The 13,950-nt window shown below is 37.2% G+C and overlaps 1 protein-coding gene and 1 long non-coding RNA gene across 7 annotated transcripts in view; one reads left to right on the top strand and one right to left on the bottom strand.

Moving 5' to 3' along the window:
• The window catches only part of CPQ (carboxypeptidase Q), a 460,617-nt gene that overhangs the window by 140,797 nt on the left and 305,870 nt on the right, over positions 1–13,950 (bottom strand). For all 5 annotated transcript variants that reach the window (XM_044743942.2, XM_070481372.1, XM_070481375.1 and 2 more), the window contains one exon: positions 5,595–5,706. In XM_044743942.2, the coding sequence (XP_044599877.1) occupies positions 5,595–5,706 (112 nt within the window). The remainder of the gene's footprint in view (positions 1–5,594; positions 5,707–13,950) is intronic.
• Positions 1–13,950, top strand: part of LOC139039915 (uncharacterized) — a 78,362-nt gene that overhangs the window by 53,222 nt on the left and 11,190 nt on the right. The window lies entirely within an intron of this gene.

Raw genomic sequence — 13,950 nt, 5'->3', positions numbered from 1 at the left:
AAGAATATAGTTGTTGGGTAGAGTTTACACATGGGTGGGTACAAAAGTTCTTCAAGAAGAAATATAAGAATAATCTCTACCTTGCAATTAAGGAACCACTGCATGGTTCTATCTTGCTGGCAACTGCAAGATCCCAAAGATAGCCTAGAAAATCTAGAATGAGAACAAATCCAAGGCCATTTGTACTCAGTTCTATGAATGTATCTGAGCAAATCTTCTTGCTCGGTATTCTCGGCCAGTTCTTCCAACTCCAATAATGGCCCAGAGCGGTGCTTTTCAAAGCACACTCTATCCATGGAAGACTCTCAAATGTTTTTTGGTGAATAAAGAAATTGCCAAGAGGGAGTTTCCCAAAATTATTTCGCCATGGGACACATTTTTTTTCTACATAACATCTTGATATCCTAAGAATGAGTGTTCCTAGAAAGAGACGGGGAATGCTGTTCTAGTAAAACAATATTATAAAGTACATAAGAGTATTAGGTCTGGAGTCAGGCTGCCTGGATTTAAATTTTTTACATAATAGCTGTGTGACCTTGAGCGGGGTACTCTGCTTTTCTCTGCTTCAGTTTCCTCTTGGGCAAAATGAATATAACGAGTATCTACTGCTTGGGGTTATTGTCTGGAAGAAAAGAGAGCATGTACGTAGTGGAGTGCAATGTCTACAACACAGCAACATTCAGTAAATGCTAGCTTTTAGAGCTGTTATTACACCCAGAGGTATGGCTAAGCCCAGGGGGAGGTCCTTTGTAACTGAGATCTGCTTTCTAGGTCTGTGCTAGTGCCAAGTTGCTTCAGAGCTCTAGCTGTCTCTAGCTCTACCCTTTAGGTTTCCACTTCATTGGAAGCTGTTCATTTCCCTCGCTCAGTTATTCTGGATTGGACTTGCTGAGACTTTTCTAATGGAGGCCTGACCAGGGCCTGGGAGAACGAAACCCTCTTCCTGGATGGATCCCCACCTCTAAGAGAGAACCCATTGCATTAGAAATGACTGCATAAAGCTCTAGCAACACCAAAGCCTTCACATACATTAATTAGGCTGTGCTCCCTGGTATACGCTGGGCCTGGAAGGCTTGGTGACTCCTGTATGTATGACTCTTCCTACTTCCTACCTCTGCCCTGTTGTACCTGGTAAGTGTTTATGGTAATAGCAATACCAAGAATCTCGAATCTCCCTTTTCTTTTTGCTTTTTTTTTTTTTTTTGGTCTTTGAGGATTTTTTTGATTACTAAAGTAACACATGCTTATTATTAAAACATCTGATGTTTTATAAATATATCAGGTAAAAAGTGAACATCTCTTGCAATTCTACAAAGCCTCTACCGGCAACAACCCCAAGACTGTTATTGTCAACAACTTTTTCCTCGTCGTTAATGATGTGCAGGACTGGAAGCTCTATGCTCTGCTGGGAATTCTTCATTGTGCCCCTTTCACTTCAGAAATTCCTATTTATCTTGACCAAAGAAAGCTCAAATATCACCTTTGTGAAAGTGCTCTGAGCCAGCCAAGCCATGGTTGTCCCTCTCTTCACCAGGGGCCCAAAATAACTTGTACACATTTCAGTTAAAGAATTTATAACTATTTCATTGCAATTTTTGAGTTAAATGTCTCTCCCACTTCAAGAATTTCAAGAACCATGTCTCAGACCTCTTTGGTACAGGGCATCTGGCATACTAACATGCAGTCAGTGCACAATAAATATTTGTTGAGTATATGAGTGAAAGAACATATAAATAAAATATTTTTCTAATATATGGACTTCCAAGATCTATAATAATCACAATCAGGTTGTTCACATTCAAATTTCTGTAGAAAGATGTTTTACATATATTCCACATTTCAACAATCGGGTAGTACTGTTAAATATAAGTTTTTTTCCTTTGTTTAGGCCTGAAAACTCAAAATTCTAACTTCAGAGAAAATGGTAAAGTTGGAAGAATTTCAGGATGGATGGTGGTTTATTTTTCAAGTGCCAAATGAACATTTTGAAGCATAACATCCTTGGCCATAGGCTTTGTCCACTGACACTAGAACATTCCAGGAAATGACATTTCAAACAAACAGTTTCAAGTCCAGTAAACCACAAACACAAAAAAGTACTCAATAGCATTTCATAGTAAATAGCCTTCTGTTGACAGATACTCAGGAATGACTGATTATATTTGCAAAGCACAAATATCTCTTCTGTTAGATTAATCAAATATAGTTTTAGCTGATGATTTGGGCAGAAACAGTGACTCTGTAAGAGTCGTGAAAGAAGAGAACAAAGGAGAAAAGACAAGCAGGATGAATCTTAGAACAATATTCTTAAATATCAGAAAGCCCCACTGGACCAATGCTTCAAATTAACAAGCCCCACTGAGGTACTTTGATATGCATGCTGCATGACCTCTCATCCAAGAACAGCAGCCAAAAGGAGTCTCACTTTTCTTGGAAAAAGAGATTGCCACAGAGCTTTCATATTTCACCAATTAAACAGTTTGGGCTCAATATAATTAAGTAATATAATTATGAACCCATTTCTTGTCCTCTAGCCCAAAGTCCTATTTCTTATTTAAGTATATCAGTAATTTTCATCTAGAACTCATATATTACATGTTGAACCCAGTTCTTCATATTAAAACACAAAGGCAATCTACAAATAGAAATCCACAATCTAATTCTGATATTAAAATTAAGAGTAATACTCAAGGGGTGCAATCACAGGAAGTGAGGTGCAGAGTGGAGACTGGGCATTCAACCTAAGTAGGAAGTGGATGCAAGAAGTGACAGGAGAAATTTAGACTCCTGAGATTTTAGTATGAAAGTGGAAAAAAGTGAAGGGGTCACTGGATTTCCATAAGACAAAGGATGGCAACTTAAATAGTAAAGGGAAATGATATTGAGGGATACTGTAGCAGCTGGCCCTAGAGTTACATCAGTATAACAAACATATTAGGCTAGGACGCAAAGTAATCACTAATGGGGGTGGGGATAAAGAAAATTATTATCTTCCCTTACATAAAAAAATGGAGTACTGTCAGAGTCATGCTTATTAAATAATAAAAGTTGACATTTATTGAGTACTGATCGGGTGCCATTCTAAGTACATTATGTGCATAGATTATTTAATTTTCAAAGTAACCCTATGAGACAGGAACTATTATTATCCCCGTTTCCCAGATAAGAAAACTGAGGCACAGAAAGAAAAAGTAACTTGCTTAAGGCCACGTGGCTAGTAGGTTGCAGAGCTGGATTTGAACCCAGGCAGTCTGGCTCCAGAGTCTTGTGCTTTTTTAACAATATGCCATGCTGCCTCTTAACACCTACTCAAAGGAAATATTCCTCTCTATTTTAGACTTTTATTCACATATTTACATAGGTTTTCAGAAATATATAGGAGAGTTAAGTCCTGAAATGAAGGAGACTGATCATTACCTATCAACTGAAGTTGGTGTACTTTTGGACCTGGAAAAAAATACTCAATGCACATTTGCATGCTGTTTGACATTTATCTTTGCAATTGAATTCAACTCAGTTAACAGTGATTTAGGGTCCCATGCTGAGTACTAAAGAAATAAGATTCAAAGCCTAGAGAAGACACAAATTTTATTCCAACCTAGAGCAGATAAAATACTCTGGAAGCTTACAGTCCAGTCAAGTAGAGATGAGGAAAACAAAGCCCAGAGAGTTCAAATGACCTGCCTGAGGCCAAAAGAGTAGTTTGTGACAAAGAGTGACCTGAAATCCAATTCAGACGGGTCCAGTTCTCTTTTCACTCTACCGCTCCGCTTCCAATCAAGCTGCGTGAACAAACTAAAATAAAATTAACTTCCAAAATAAATATATATGCCCAATAAAGAGGGAAATGTTTGCTATCTGCCTCCTTCATCTCTAGAACCCACTTCATCCTGGAATAGACTTAAAGACAGAGATGATAGCCAAGGGGATATTTTTAAGGGAAGGGGGAAGAGGAAAGAATTCACATACAGTCTCCCAGATCTTCTCTAAAGGAATGTGTGTTTTTTGGTTGTATTTGCTGTACAATCTCTCATGCCTTACTCAATTCTAAAAGTAGGCCTTGAAATTATGTCTATTTTGATAACTATGTGTATAGGTGCATGTGTATGTCTCCAACTCTATTCTAAGGGTCTTGAGAACAGAGGACATGCTTTCAATCTCTCTACATGCCCAGATTTTACAAAGTGCTTTCACATAGTAGGTGCTCAGTATGATAATGATGTTAAAAGTGTAAGTATCTACAATGTAAGGTTTCCAATTAGTTTGTTTTCTTTCAAAAATAAATGACCCTGTGTTCAGGTTTCCTAGAGATTTTTTATTCATTTATTTTAGTGGGCAATTTTATGTGTCCCTCCACACACCCCTGCCAGGGGACATTTGGCAATGTCTAGAGAGCTTTTTGGTTTGTCATAACTTGAGGGAGGGATGGTGCTACAGGCATCTACTATGTAGAGGCCAGGGATGTTGCTAAACATCCTACAATGCACAGGACAGATCCCACAACAAAGAATTATCTGGTCCCAAATGTCAACAGTGCCAAGGCTGAGAGACACTGGCCTATTTAGAAGCAAAAAACCTCACCACCACCTTTCCATTTTTCCATTTTTAAAACACAAGTCAGGCATAAATCAAAATGGCACACCAAAGATTTTCCCCAAGCAAGACAATTCCAGCAATCTACTGTTAAGATGAACAATTATTTAACGGGCCGATTTACAGGATGAGAAGGTTCATTAAAAGCTGGAGGAAAAGCAAGAATTTGAACACATATGTGCTTACGTCAGCAATGGAAAGCCTTCACCAAAGGGACTGTTCTGATTTTTACTATGTCTGAAACTGAGGTTACTCCATAGTAATGACATAAAACATTCTGCTGATGAGGCATTTTTAATAAACTGCCACTGCTCTGATTCAGACATGGAACTCTCGCCTAAGACTGTTCCATTATTTCTAACCTCACTCAAAATCCACCTTTTTGACCAGAACGCAAAGAAAAAAACACACGTTTTCTGTTTGCAAATAAGGTCATCAGAATAAACTGCTTTCACTGTTGGCCCTTCCTTTCTATGCCAGTCCACCTTCCCCAGGTTTACCTGGAAGGTCCGATTTTGCAGCCTGGATTCTTCATTGTGACTAAAGGAATCATGCCTCCAGTCCTATGTTGCTCTCTTTGACTTTCTCATGGAAACACGACTGCAGTAAAGCCATCCTAACACCCTGATAAAGTCTTTAAGATGAACAAGAAAAAGGAAGCAGGAGGAGCTGCAGATTTTTCTTGGCACTTGCTCATGGTTTCCTTCCATAGTTTCTGACTGATGTGGTTAAATTTTCTAGTTTCATTTGCTTGTTCGTTTTCCCCAGTGGCTGATCATATTTGATACTTTGGAAGTCTGGCCTACACTTGAATAAAAATTTTCTTCTTTAAGGAGACAAATTAGTTATTTTCTGGGAATCCCCTGACAAAAAACATATAGACCTCAGGAGGATCTTTGAACATACCACAATAACTAATCTGTTGAGTATTTTGTGTGTTGAGTTAAACATGTCACTACTGAGACCCTCACACATTGGTTAATGATTTTTTAAATATTTACCAAGGTCTTTAATAAGCGAGAGTGCTTCCCATGAAATAAAGGCTCCACCACCATCGTCCATGGCACCCTGCCCAACGTCCCAGCTGTCCAGATGTCCACTGACGAGTACAACCTAGAACAAATAATAAAAAGACAAAAAAGGATTAAGCAGAAATGACTTCAAAGAGGAAGCATTCACAGGCATTCCCAATACAGAACGAAACTTTTATATTTTCTTCTCTGTTTTCACATCCTAAAGATCTGTGTCATTACTAGCAGAAAACTTAGTACAAAGGCGTAACATAAGAGGTGTAAGTTCATCCTAATAGTAATAAAAGTTCTCACTTTATACTTCTCTTTATTAACATAATTTTGAATATTAAAAAAAGATGGTTTATTGCTGACGTATCTTTCAAAACTTCATTATATGACTTAAAACCTAAATGACATAAAAATGGAGCTCCAAACTTCAACCCCATTCTCAACTGTCCCAAATTTTAACAGATACATAATCAACATGAGTTGAATTGAATTCAAATGAAAAAGTGAGAACAATTATTTATTTTTTAAAAAATGATTGTGATTTGTGCATAATAAATCCATCTGGTGTTGAAAGATTTCAATTTACATTAGTGCTAAATAAACCTGTAGATTGTATAATAAATTTTAAATCACCATAGGCATAATTTTTTTTCAAGAATCACTAGTAATTCTCCCCAGGAAAATATAAAAAAACTTCAGTGGAACTAAATTTTATGGACACATTTTAAACAAGCTAAAAACCAAGTAAAATGATACTAGGTTAATAGGATATAGAAAAATGTATCTTGGAAAAAATGTATCTTGATCTCTACATCATACAATATATGAATATCAAGTCAGATGAATTTTAAATCTAAATAAAGATGTTCAAAGAAAGCATAGAACAGCTCTGTCAAGTTGGAGTAGGAAAAGGTTTCTTAAACTGTACACAAAAAGTTTAAACTATAGAAAAACTACAGAAACTAAAGAAAAAAATAATAAATTGGACTTTTTAATATTAAGAATATTTGTACATCAAAGACTCCATTACAAGAGTGGAAAAGCAACCCACAGAGGAAGAGAAAATATTTGCAATGCATAACACAAAAAGGGATCCATATCCACATTATAAAGAATTCCTAGGAAACAGTAACAAAAAGAGAGTCAACTGATAGAAATATGAGCAAAAGACTTGAACAGACAATTCACAAAAAATGGATATACAAATTACTAATAATCATATGAAAAAGTGCTCAGGTTCATTATCATCAAGGAAATATAAACTAAACCACATTCAATACATACCCACTGGAACGGCTAAAATGAAAAAGGCAGAAAATGCCAAATATTGGTGAGGAGGTGGAGCAACTGGACTTCTCATACATTGCTGATGTGAATATAAGTATTTACAACAATCTGGAAAACTGGCTTATCTACTAAGTCTGAACATATGCATACCCTACGACCCATCAATCCCACTCCTAGCTATATATACAACAGGAATGTGTGTGTGTATGTATACTTTCACCAAAAGAGATGTACTAGAAAGTTCATAAAGTATTCATAATAGCCCCCATCCCACCCTAAAAAAGGAAACTATTCAAATGTCTGTCAACAGAAGAATGAATAAATTGTGTTGTATTAATCAGTGGAACACAGCACGGGAGTAAGAATGAACAACCACAATACATGATAAGTGTAGATGAATCTCATAAACGTAATGAAGAAGGAAAGAAGCCAGACACAAAATAATACGTTGTGTATAATTCCATTTATATAAAATATAAAAACAAGCAAAATGAGAGAATGCTTACCCATGGTGAGGAGGATTAGTGACAGGAACAGGGCACAAGGAGAGCTTCTGGGGTACTGGTCATGTTGTTTCCTGATTTGAGTATCACTTACACAGGCGTGCTCAATTTGTAAAAATTCATCTTGTTATACATTTAGAATTTATGCACTTTGAGAATATTACCCTTCAATAAAAAGTTTTAAGAAAGTACAATAGATTGATGTCTATGTACAGCATTTAGTGAGCAAACCAAAGTTGAACAACTCTTCTTGATGATTAAAATGAAAATACCCATGTCTTTGGGAAAGCAGGATTTTGGGTTTGAAATATCAAGGTGATCCCTTGCACTGTCTGCTTCCCTGAGCAGCTGCAGGATCTCCCATTGACTCTGTATACACAGACAGGCTCAGCCCACTATGACTTCATTGTAGTCACAAACAAGCACAATGCCTCAGACTAACAAATGGCCATGCAATGAACCCAAATGGATTGTTTCTAAGGGGGAAAAAAAGAGTAAAGAAAAAATATGTTGCAATAGTAGGAAATTCTGATTCAGAAAGTGGTGTAATCCCATGTAGTATGAACCAACCAATTAGTCAACGTTATCACCAACCTCAGAACCATTTTCCCAATGAAGTTAAAGTTCCAGTGGATTAAAGTGTCAAAGTGTGTTTTAATGAACTTTTTCTCAGATAACACATAAGAGTAACTAAATCCAGACACTATTATTTTATCCTTCAGAATAATTGAGGTTGTTTTCCAATCATTATGTTTTCCAATCATTTATGTTTTCTGAAAAACCACTGTTCTCCAATCCAGAATTATTACTTAAATAGTTAGAAGATGGGGAAAATGGTTTTGAATGATAGGAAACTAAATGATATCCCATAGGATAAGGTTTTTGGCACAATGCTATGGAAGAATGATTATAAACCATTTGGATTATCAAAGCTAGTTTTAATATATATATTTTTAAATCATTAAATATATTGGGGGCCACTTTGAGATAGCAGCTGTAATTTTAACATTAATTGATTTAAAAACTAGGTGATGACAAAAAGCTTCTTCTAATTTAGTAGCATTTTTAGTGAACCTGAATTTTCCTTATCATAAGAGTTTCTACATTTACTTAGAAAATAATAGTGCATGAGGTCTCATTCAACATGGTGTCTGGCTAGCATGCTTTAATGCAACTTCACAAAGGATAACCCAGCAAAACATGACAAACTTGTTATGCCTTATGTCAGAGTCAGGCAGAAATGAATGTTAATTTTAATACATTTGGATCTTATTTAAGCAAACAAAACAAGCACAGACTACCCAGAGACATAGTAAACTCCAGTTCATGAAAAAGAATCATCTCATAAAAGAAAGGAAAATGTGCAGTCCCTTCACTGCCTCTGTTGCCAGATGTGGAGCCCCTGGAGCAATAACATGGCCTAGAACCAACAGAGAAGTGGGGCACCCACTCATCTGCGCCCCCTCACGTGCTGCTCCCTGAGGCAGGCAGAGCACTGACCAGTTCCCCACCCTTCAACTTCCTTTTCACCACCATCTCTTCCAAATGCAGTAAAGAGTAAAAATTATTAAAACAACAGTAACAGCAATAGCAGGCAAAGCAAAACAACTAGGAAGGGGGTCAGCCCTGTGGCCAAGTGGTTAAGTTAGCGCACACAGCTTCGGCGGCCCAGGGTTTCACAGGTTTGGATCCTGGGCGCACACCTGGCACCACTCATCAGGCCATGCTGAGGCAGCGTCCCACATAGCAGAATCAGAAGGACCTACAACTAGAGTATACAACTATGTACTGGGGGGCTTTGCGGAGAAGAAGAAGAAGAAAAAAAAGGATTGGCAACAGATGTTAGCTCAGGTGCCAACCTTTAAAAAAAAAGAAAAAAGAAAATTCTTCTCCCCAACAAGTTATTTTAAAAAACAAGCAAACAAACGAAAAAACAACTAGGAAGGCAGAATGGGAACGGAAATGCTCAGAAATGTAGACTTTATTTGTGAGGCACACATTAGCCCTAACTACCAAAGACTCAGGCCTTGGGAGGAAGGGGAAGAACCTTCTACACATAGTAGGGCAGAAACTCACTGGGTGAAAGCCTACTAGGATGAAAGATTAGACTAGCAGTGGCACACAACCATCTGCAGGCCAGGTGTGGGTCTGGGAGAGGAGGCAGACTAAATCAAAGGAAAACAGAAAGGAGTCCCAAGGACAAGCCCCTCACTTCTTTGTTATCGATGTGAACAGAGATACTGAGTGCAAATAGGTTTGCCTGACTAAAGGATGAATAAGAACATAATCAAAATGGGATGTATGAAAAATATGGCAGAACAAGGGGGAGAGAAGAGCCTCAGAAGAAGGGCAGTTTTATGAAAATGAGCAAATACAAAATACTAAAGAAAACATCACGATCTCTGGCATTCATACATGCATTTATTCAACAAGTTTAGAGTTCCTACTATGTGCTAGAGACACAAAAACGAGCAAATATTCTGCCTTACTAGGATTACACTCTGAGGAGGAAGATGGACAATAAATAAATAGATACAATATAATGATAATTTTAAATACTATAAAGAAAAACAAGGCACAGAAGGGGAATGGAGAGTGGTGGTGGCAGGGAGAAGAAAAATCAGTTTGCTTTCTCTTAAGATATAGATAGCCACAGGAAAATGTTGCCCCCATCCTAACAATGACAGAAAGATGGAAAATTCATAAAATCATAACATTTTTTAGGTCCATCAGAGATCTGAGATTGCAATTAAACCAGAGGAACTGAATTCCAGAGGATAACAAGCCCCTTCAGGAAAGATAGGACACATGAACTGTCCTTTGGCAGTGACAAGAGGAAGAGTTGACAGTCATAAAAGCAGGAATGAAGAAAACAACTAAAATGCTAACACATTTTTAAAGGGTGAATGTGGGTTAACGTGAGAGTTTAGAATCTCTGGAAACCCCTCACATAAGGACACTAGAAACCCATTTTCCAGATCCTTTCCACGGGCCTTCATCAGGTGCTCACAAGAAATATTGGGAGCAGGCAGAAGCCCCGACAGAGCCCACCTTGGTGGTACAGGAGTGCAGACAATGACCAGATAATGCTGGGAGGCAGGCAAGAAATTACCTGCTCCAGGACCCTTCTTCAAGTGAAGCAGAACTCAGCTGCCCCTGGGGGAGAGGCAGAAAACTGTCTAGGGCAGTCCAGGGCAAAGGTCAGTGGCTACAGGGAAAGGAGTAGGAAATTGCACTCCTGTCTTACACTGACACTAGGAAAAACACATATATCTCTAGGGGTGGGCTGGAAACCCACTCACGCCCAGAATCCTGCATGATATAAAGCAGAGTTCTGCTGCCACTGGGTGAGAGGCAGGATACTCACTCCGATGATACACGGAAGAGTTGGGCTTCCACAGGGGGAGGAGGAAAACGTTGAGAGAGCCTCACCCTTGAGCTCAGGTACACAGAGCCTGGCTAAGACTGAGGGCAGGAGAACCAAGAAACCTCCCTGTCCCCACCAGGGCTTCTAGTGAATAACAACCAGAGCAGTAACATTGAAAGGAAGGACAAGAGCACGGAGAGACACCTTCTGTGGTGCAGAAATACAGAGCCTACTGAAAGCTGAGGATGAAGCAAGACACTGAGAACACTCCTCCAGCAACCCAACTCCTATACTAAAAACAGAGTAGCAGCAGCCTACTGCTGAAGAAATTTGAAGTATGTGAGCACCAAAGGTAAGAATAGAAACAACAAAATCCAAACCTAGCTCAACTATGAACAGATGGCCTCAACCACTCTCATATCAATGGCTTGACAGAAGAAGGGGCGTTCTCATTTTTGGACATAAATATTATTCCCCTCAAGCTCTGCTGTTCTCTTACATGTGATATCCAGCATCCAATCAAAACTTATGAGCTATAAGATAAACAAGATATAAAAAGGTCCATTGTCAGGAAATACAGTATTCAATAGAACCAGTCCAAAATATAGTCCAGATATTTAAACTATCAGACAAGGACTTTTAAAAAACTATGATTGAAATATTAGAAGATCTACTGGAAAAGATGGAGAATTTCATCAGAGAGATGGAAACTATATTAAAGAAGTTAAACCAAAATGCTAAAAACGAGAAATCTATATAATTATTTATGGATAGATTAAATACTTAAATGAATTCAAAAATTAAAACTTTTATAAGAAAAAGAAAAACATCTTTGCCTTTGGGGAGAGGGGAAGATTTCTTAAACAAGATATAAAAAATGCAAAGCATAAGAAAAAGATGCATAAATTCAACTATAAGAAAATGAAGCCTTTATGTTCACCAAGAGAAATCATAGAATGAGGAGTTGCTTCAAGTTGTGAGAAGATATTTATAATATATATAACAAAACATGGTTTATATTCAAAATATATAAAGAATTTCTACAAGAGTCAACAATCACAAGAAAAAGACAAGCAGCCCAAATGGCAAATGGAAAAAAAACACTAATAGACATTTCACAGAAAAGAAATTATGAATGGACATCAAGCATTTGAAAAGATGACCAACCTCATTATTGATCGGGGAAATATAAATTAAAGCCTCAATAAGATACCACTTTTCACCTATCTAATTGGTGAAACATTTTAAATCTGACAATGTGAAGTCTTGGCAAGGATGCTGAGCAATAGGAATTCTCATCCATGGCTGGTAGGAGCAGGAAATCATTCAAATCATTTAGGAAAACAATTGAAGTTTTCCTTTTAAGTTTCATATGTACATCTCTCAATCCAATAATTCCATTTTAGGTGCATATCTTAGAGGAATTCTGGCACTTGAGTTCTTGGAGACATGTAGCAAAGTGATCATACAGAAGCAATCACAAGGCCTCTAAATAGGACCAACTCAAATGTCTATCAACAGTAGAATGGATAAATAAATCGTGGTATAGTCATACAAGGGAATATTATAAAGTAGTGGAATGACATACAGCTACATGTGTTAGTATAAATGAATATCAAAACAAAAATATGGAAAAAGCAAAAACAAAAAAGAAAATCACAAAAGAAATAGAATATGATTCCATAAGATAAATTTCAAAATTCTGTTGAACTAAATAATAAAATCTTTAGCAATGCATACAAAGATGGTAAAATCATGACGAAAAGCAAGGTAATAGTAAACCAAAATTAGGATAGTTTTTATATCAAAAGGGGGTTGAGACAGAGAGGAAGGGATGATCAGACGGGAACACAGAGGGCATCTAAGGCACTGGTAGTGTTCTTTCTCTGAAATTGAGTGATGAGAACACGAGTAATCCTTTCATTCTTGTTCTTTGGATTGCATATACATGTTAAACAAAGTCTTTTGCATGCTTGCTACATTAAACAATAGCAAAAGTGATCAAAGATATACCTTTGAAAGGCAAAGGGCTCAGATAGTTTTATAAGTGAATTTAACCAAACATTAAAGGTCAGATATATTGCACCCTATTTCAACTGTTCCAAAGCACAGAAACAAATTGAAAATATCTACATTTAATCATACAATCATAATCTTGATAATCTTGATACTACAACCTGAAAAATACAGCATGCCACCTAAAAAACAACTAGAGATCAAATATAATTGTAAAAGTCTGAAATAACTGTATCTAGTAGCATTTTGAAAACTATTGCAATAATGGCTCAATGGTTTCCAAATGCCCATGGTAACTAGACATTACATATGTAGCAGATATACTAAGAAAGGGCCACTGTTGGGTCATACTTATCTTCATGGCATGCCTAGTTTTTAACATTCTGCATTTTAAATTGTGAGTTGTGTAGGTATTTATCTAAACCTGACCAAGTTCTTGTTGATCAGTCCTCAATAAATGAGATGCCCACTTAACTTCGAAGCATGCTTCATTTTACAAATGTCTTGCTCAGTCAAAATTCAGAAAGACAACCACTTGGTGGTTTTATTTTTTGCTTGTGTGATGATGTTTCGTTTTGTTTGCAGCTGCTTCATTCTCTTAGTCTCATCTTATTTGGTGTAGTTTTAGAGGTAGCAGGAGGAGCGTTAGGGCTACAAAGTTCGAGGCCTAATGCATTTCCAGACACAGGAAATCCCCATTCAAATTTTCAGCAACAAAAATCATTAAATAGTTGAAAAAACATGATCTACAAAAAGAGGAGGAAAAAAACCCTCTTATTTAGCCTCAGAGAAGAAGCCAAGAAGTGATCTAATAATGGGCTTCAGCTCTGATGGGCCCCTCTGTGGACAACATGAACAGCAGAAAATAAAGCAAAGGAATCAAGTTTGGACTGCAGCAGTGAGCATTAGGTCATAAAAGTGATCAAGAATTTTGTGATGGAAGGCTTCTGTAGAAGTTAAAAAATGGCTAATGGGGAAAAGTTATGGAAAATTCCATTCCTTGGAGGATTTCTAAAATAGGATACATTCTTAGATGGAAAGCTAAAAGAGAAGGGATAAATAAAATGTTTCAGGGATCCGTCTGGTTCAATATTCCATGACAGTTCTTAAGAATTCTTCATCTATTCTAGCCATTTTAAAGGGGGAAATTGTTCTCTGAAAA

The sequence above is a fragment of the Equus asinus genome, chromosome 12 (assembly GCF_041296235.1).
Source record: "Equus asinus isolate D_3611 breed Donkey chromosome 12, EquAss-T2T_v2, whole genome shotgun sequence".
Taxonomy (NCBI): domain Eukaryota; kingdom Metazoa; phylum Chordata; class Mammalia; order Perissodactyla; family Equidae; genus Equus; species Equus asinus.
Note: the sequence above shows the minus strand (reverse complement) of the source record. Positions and strands in the feature narration are given on the sequence as shown.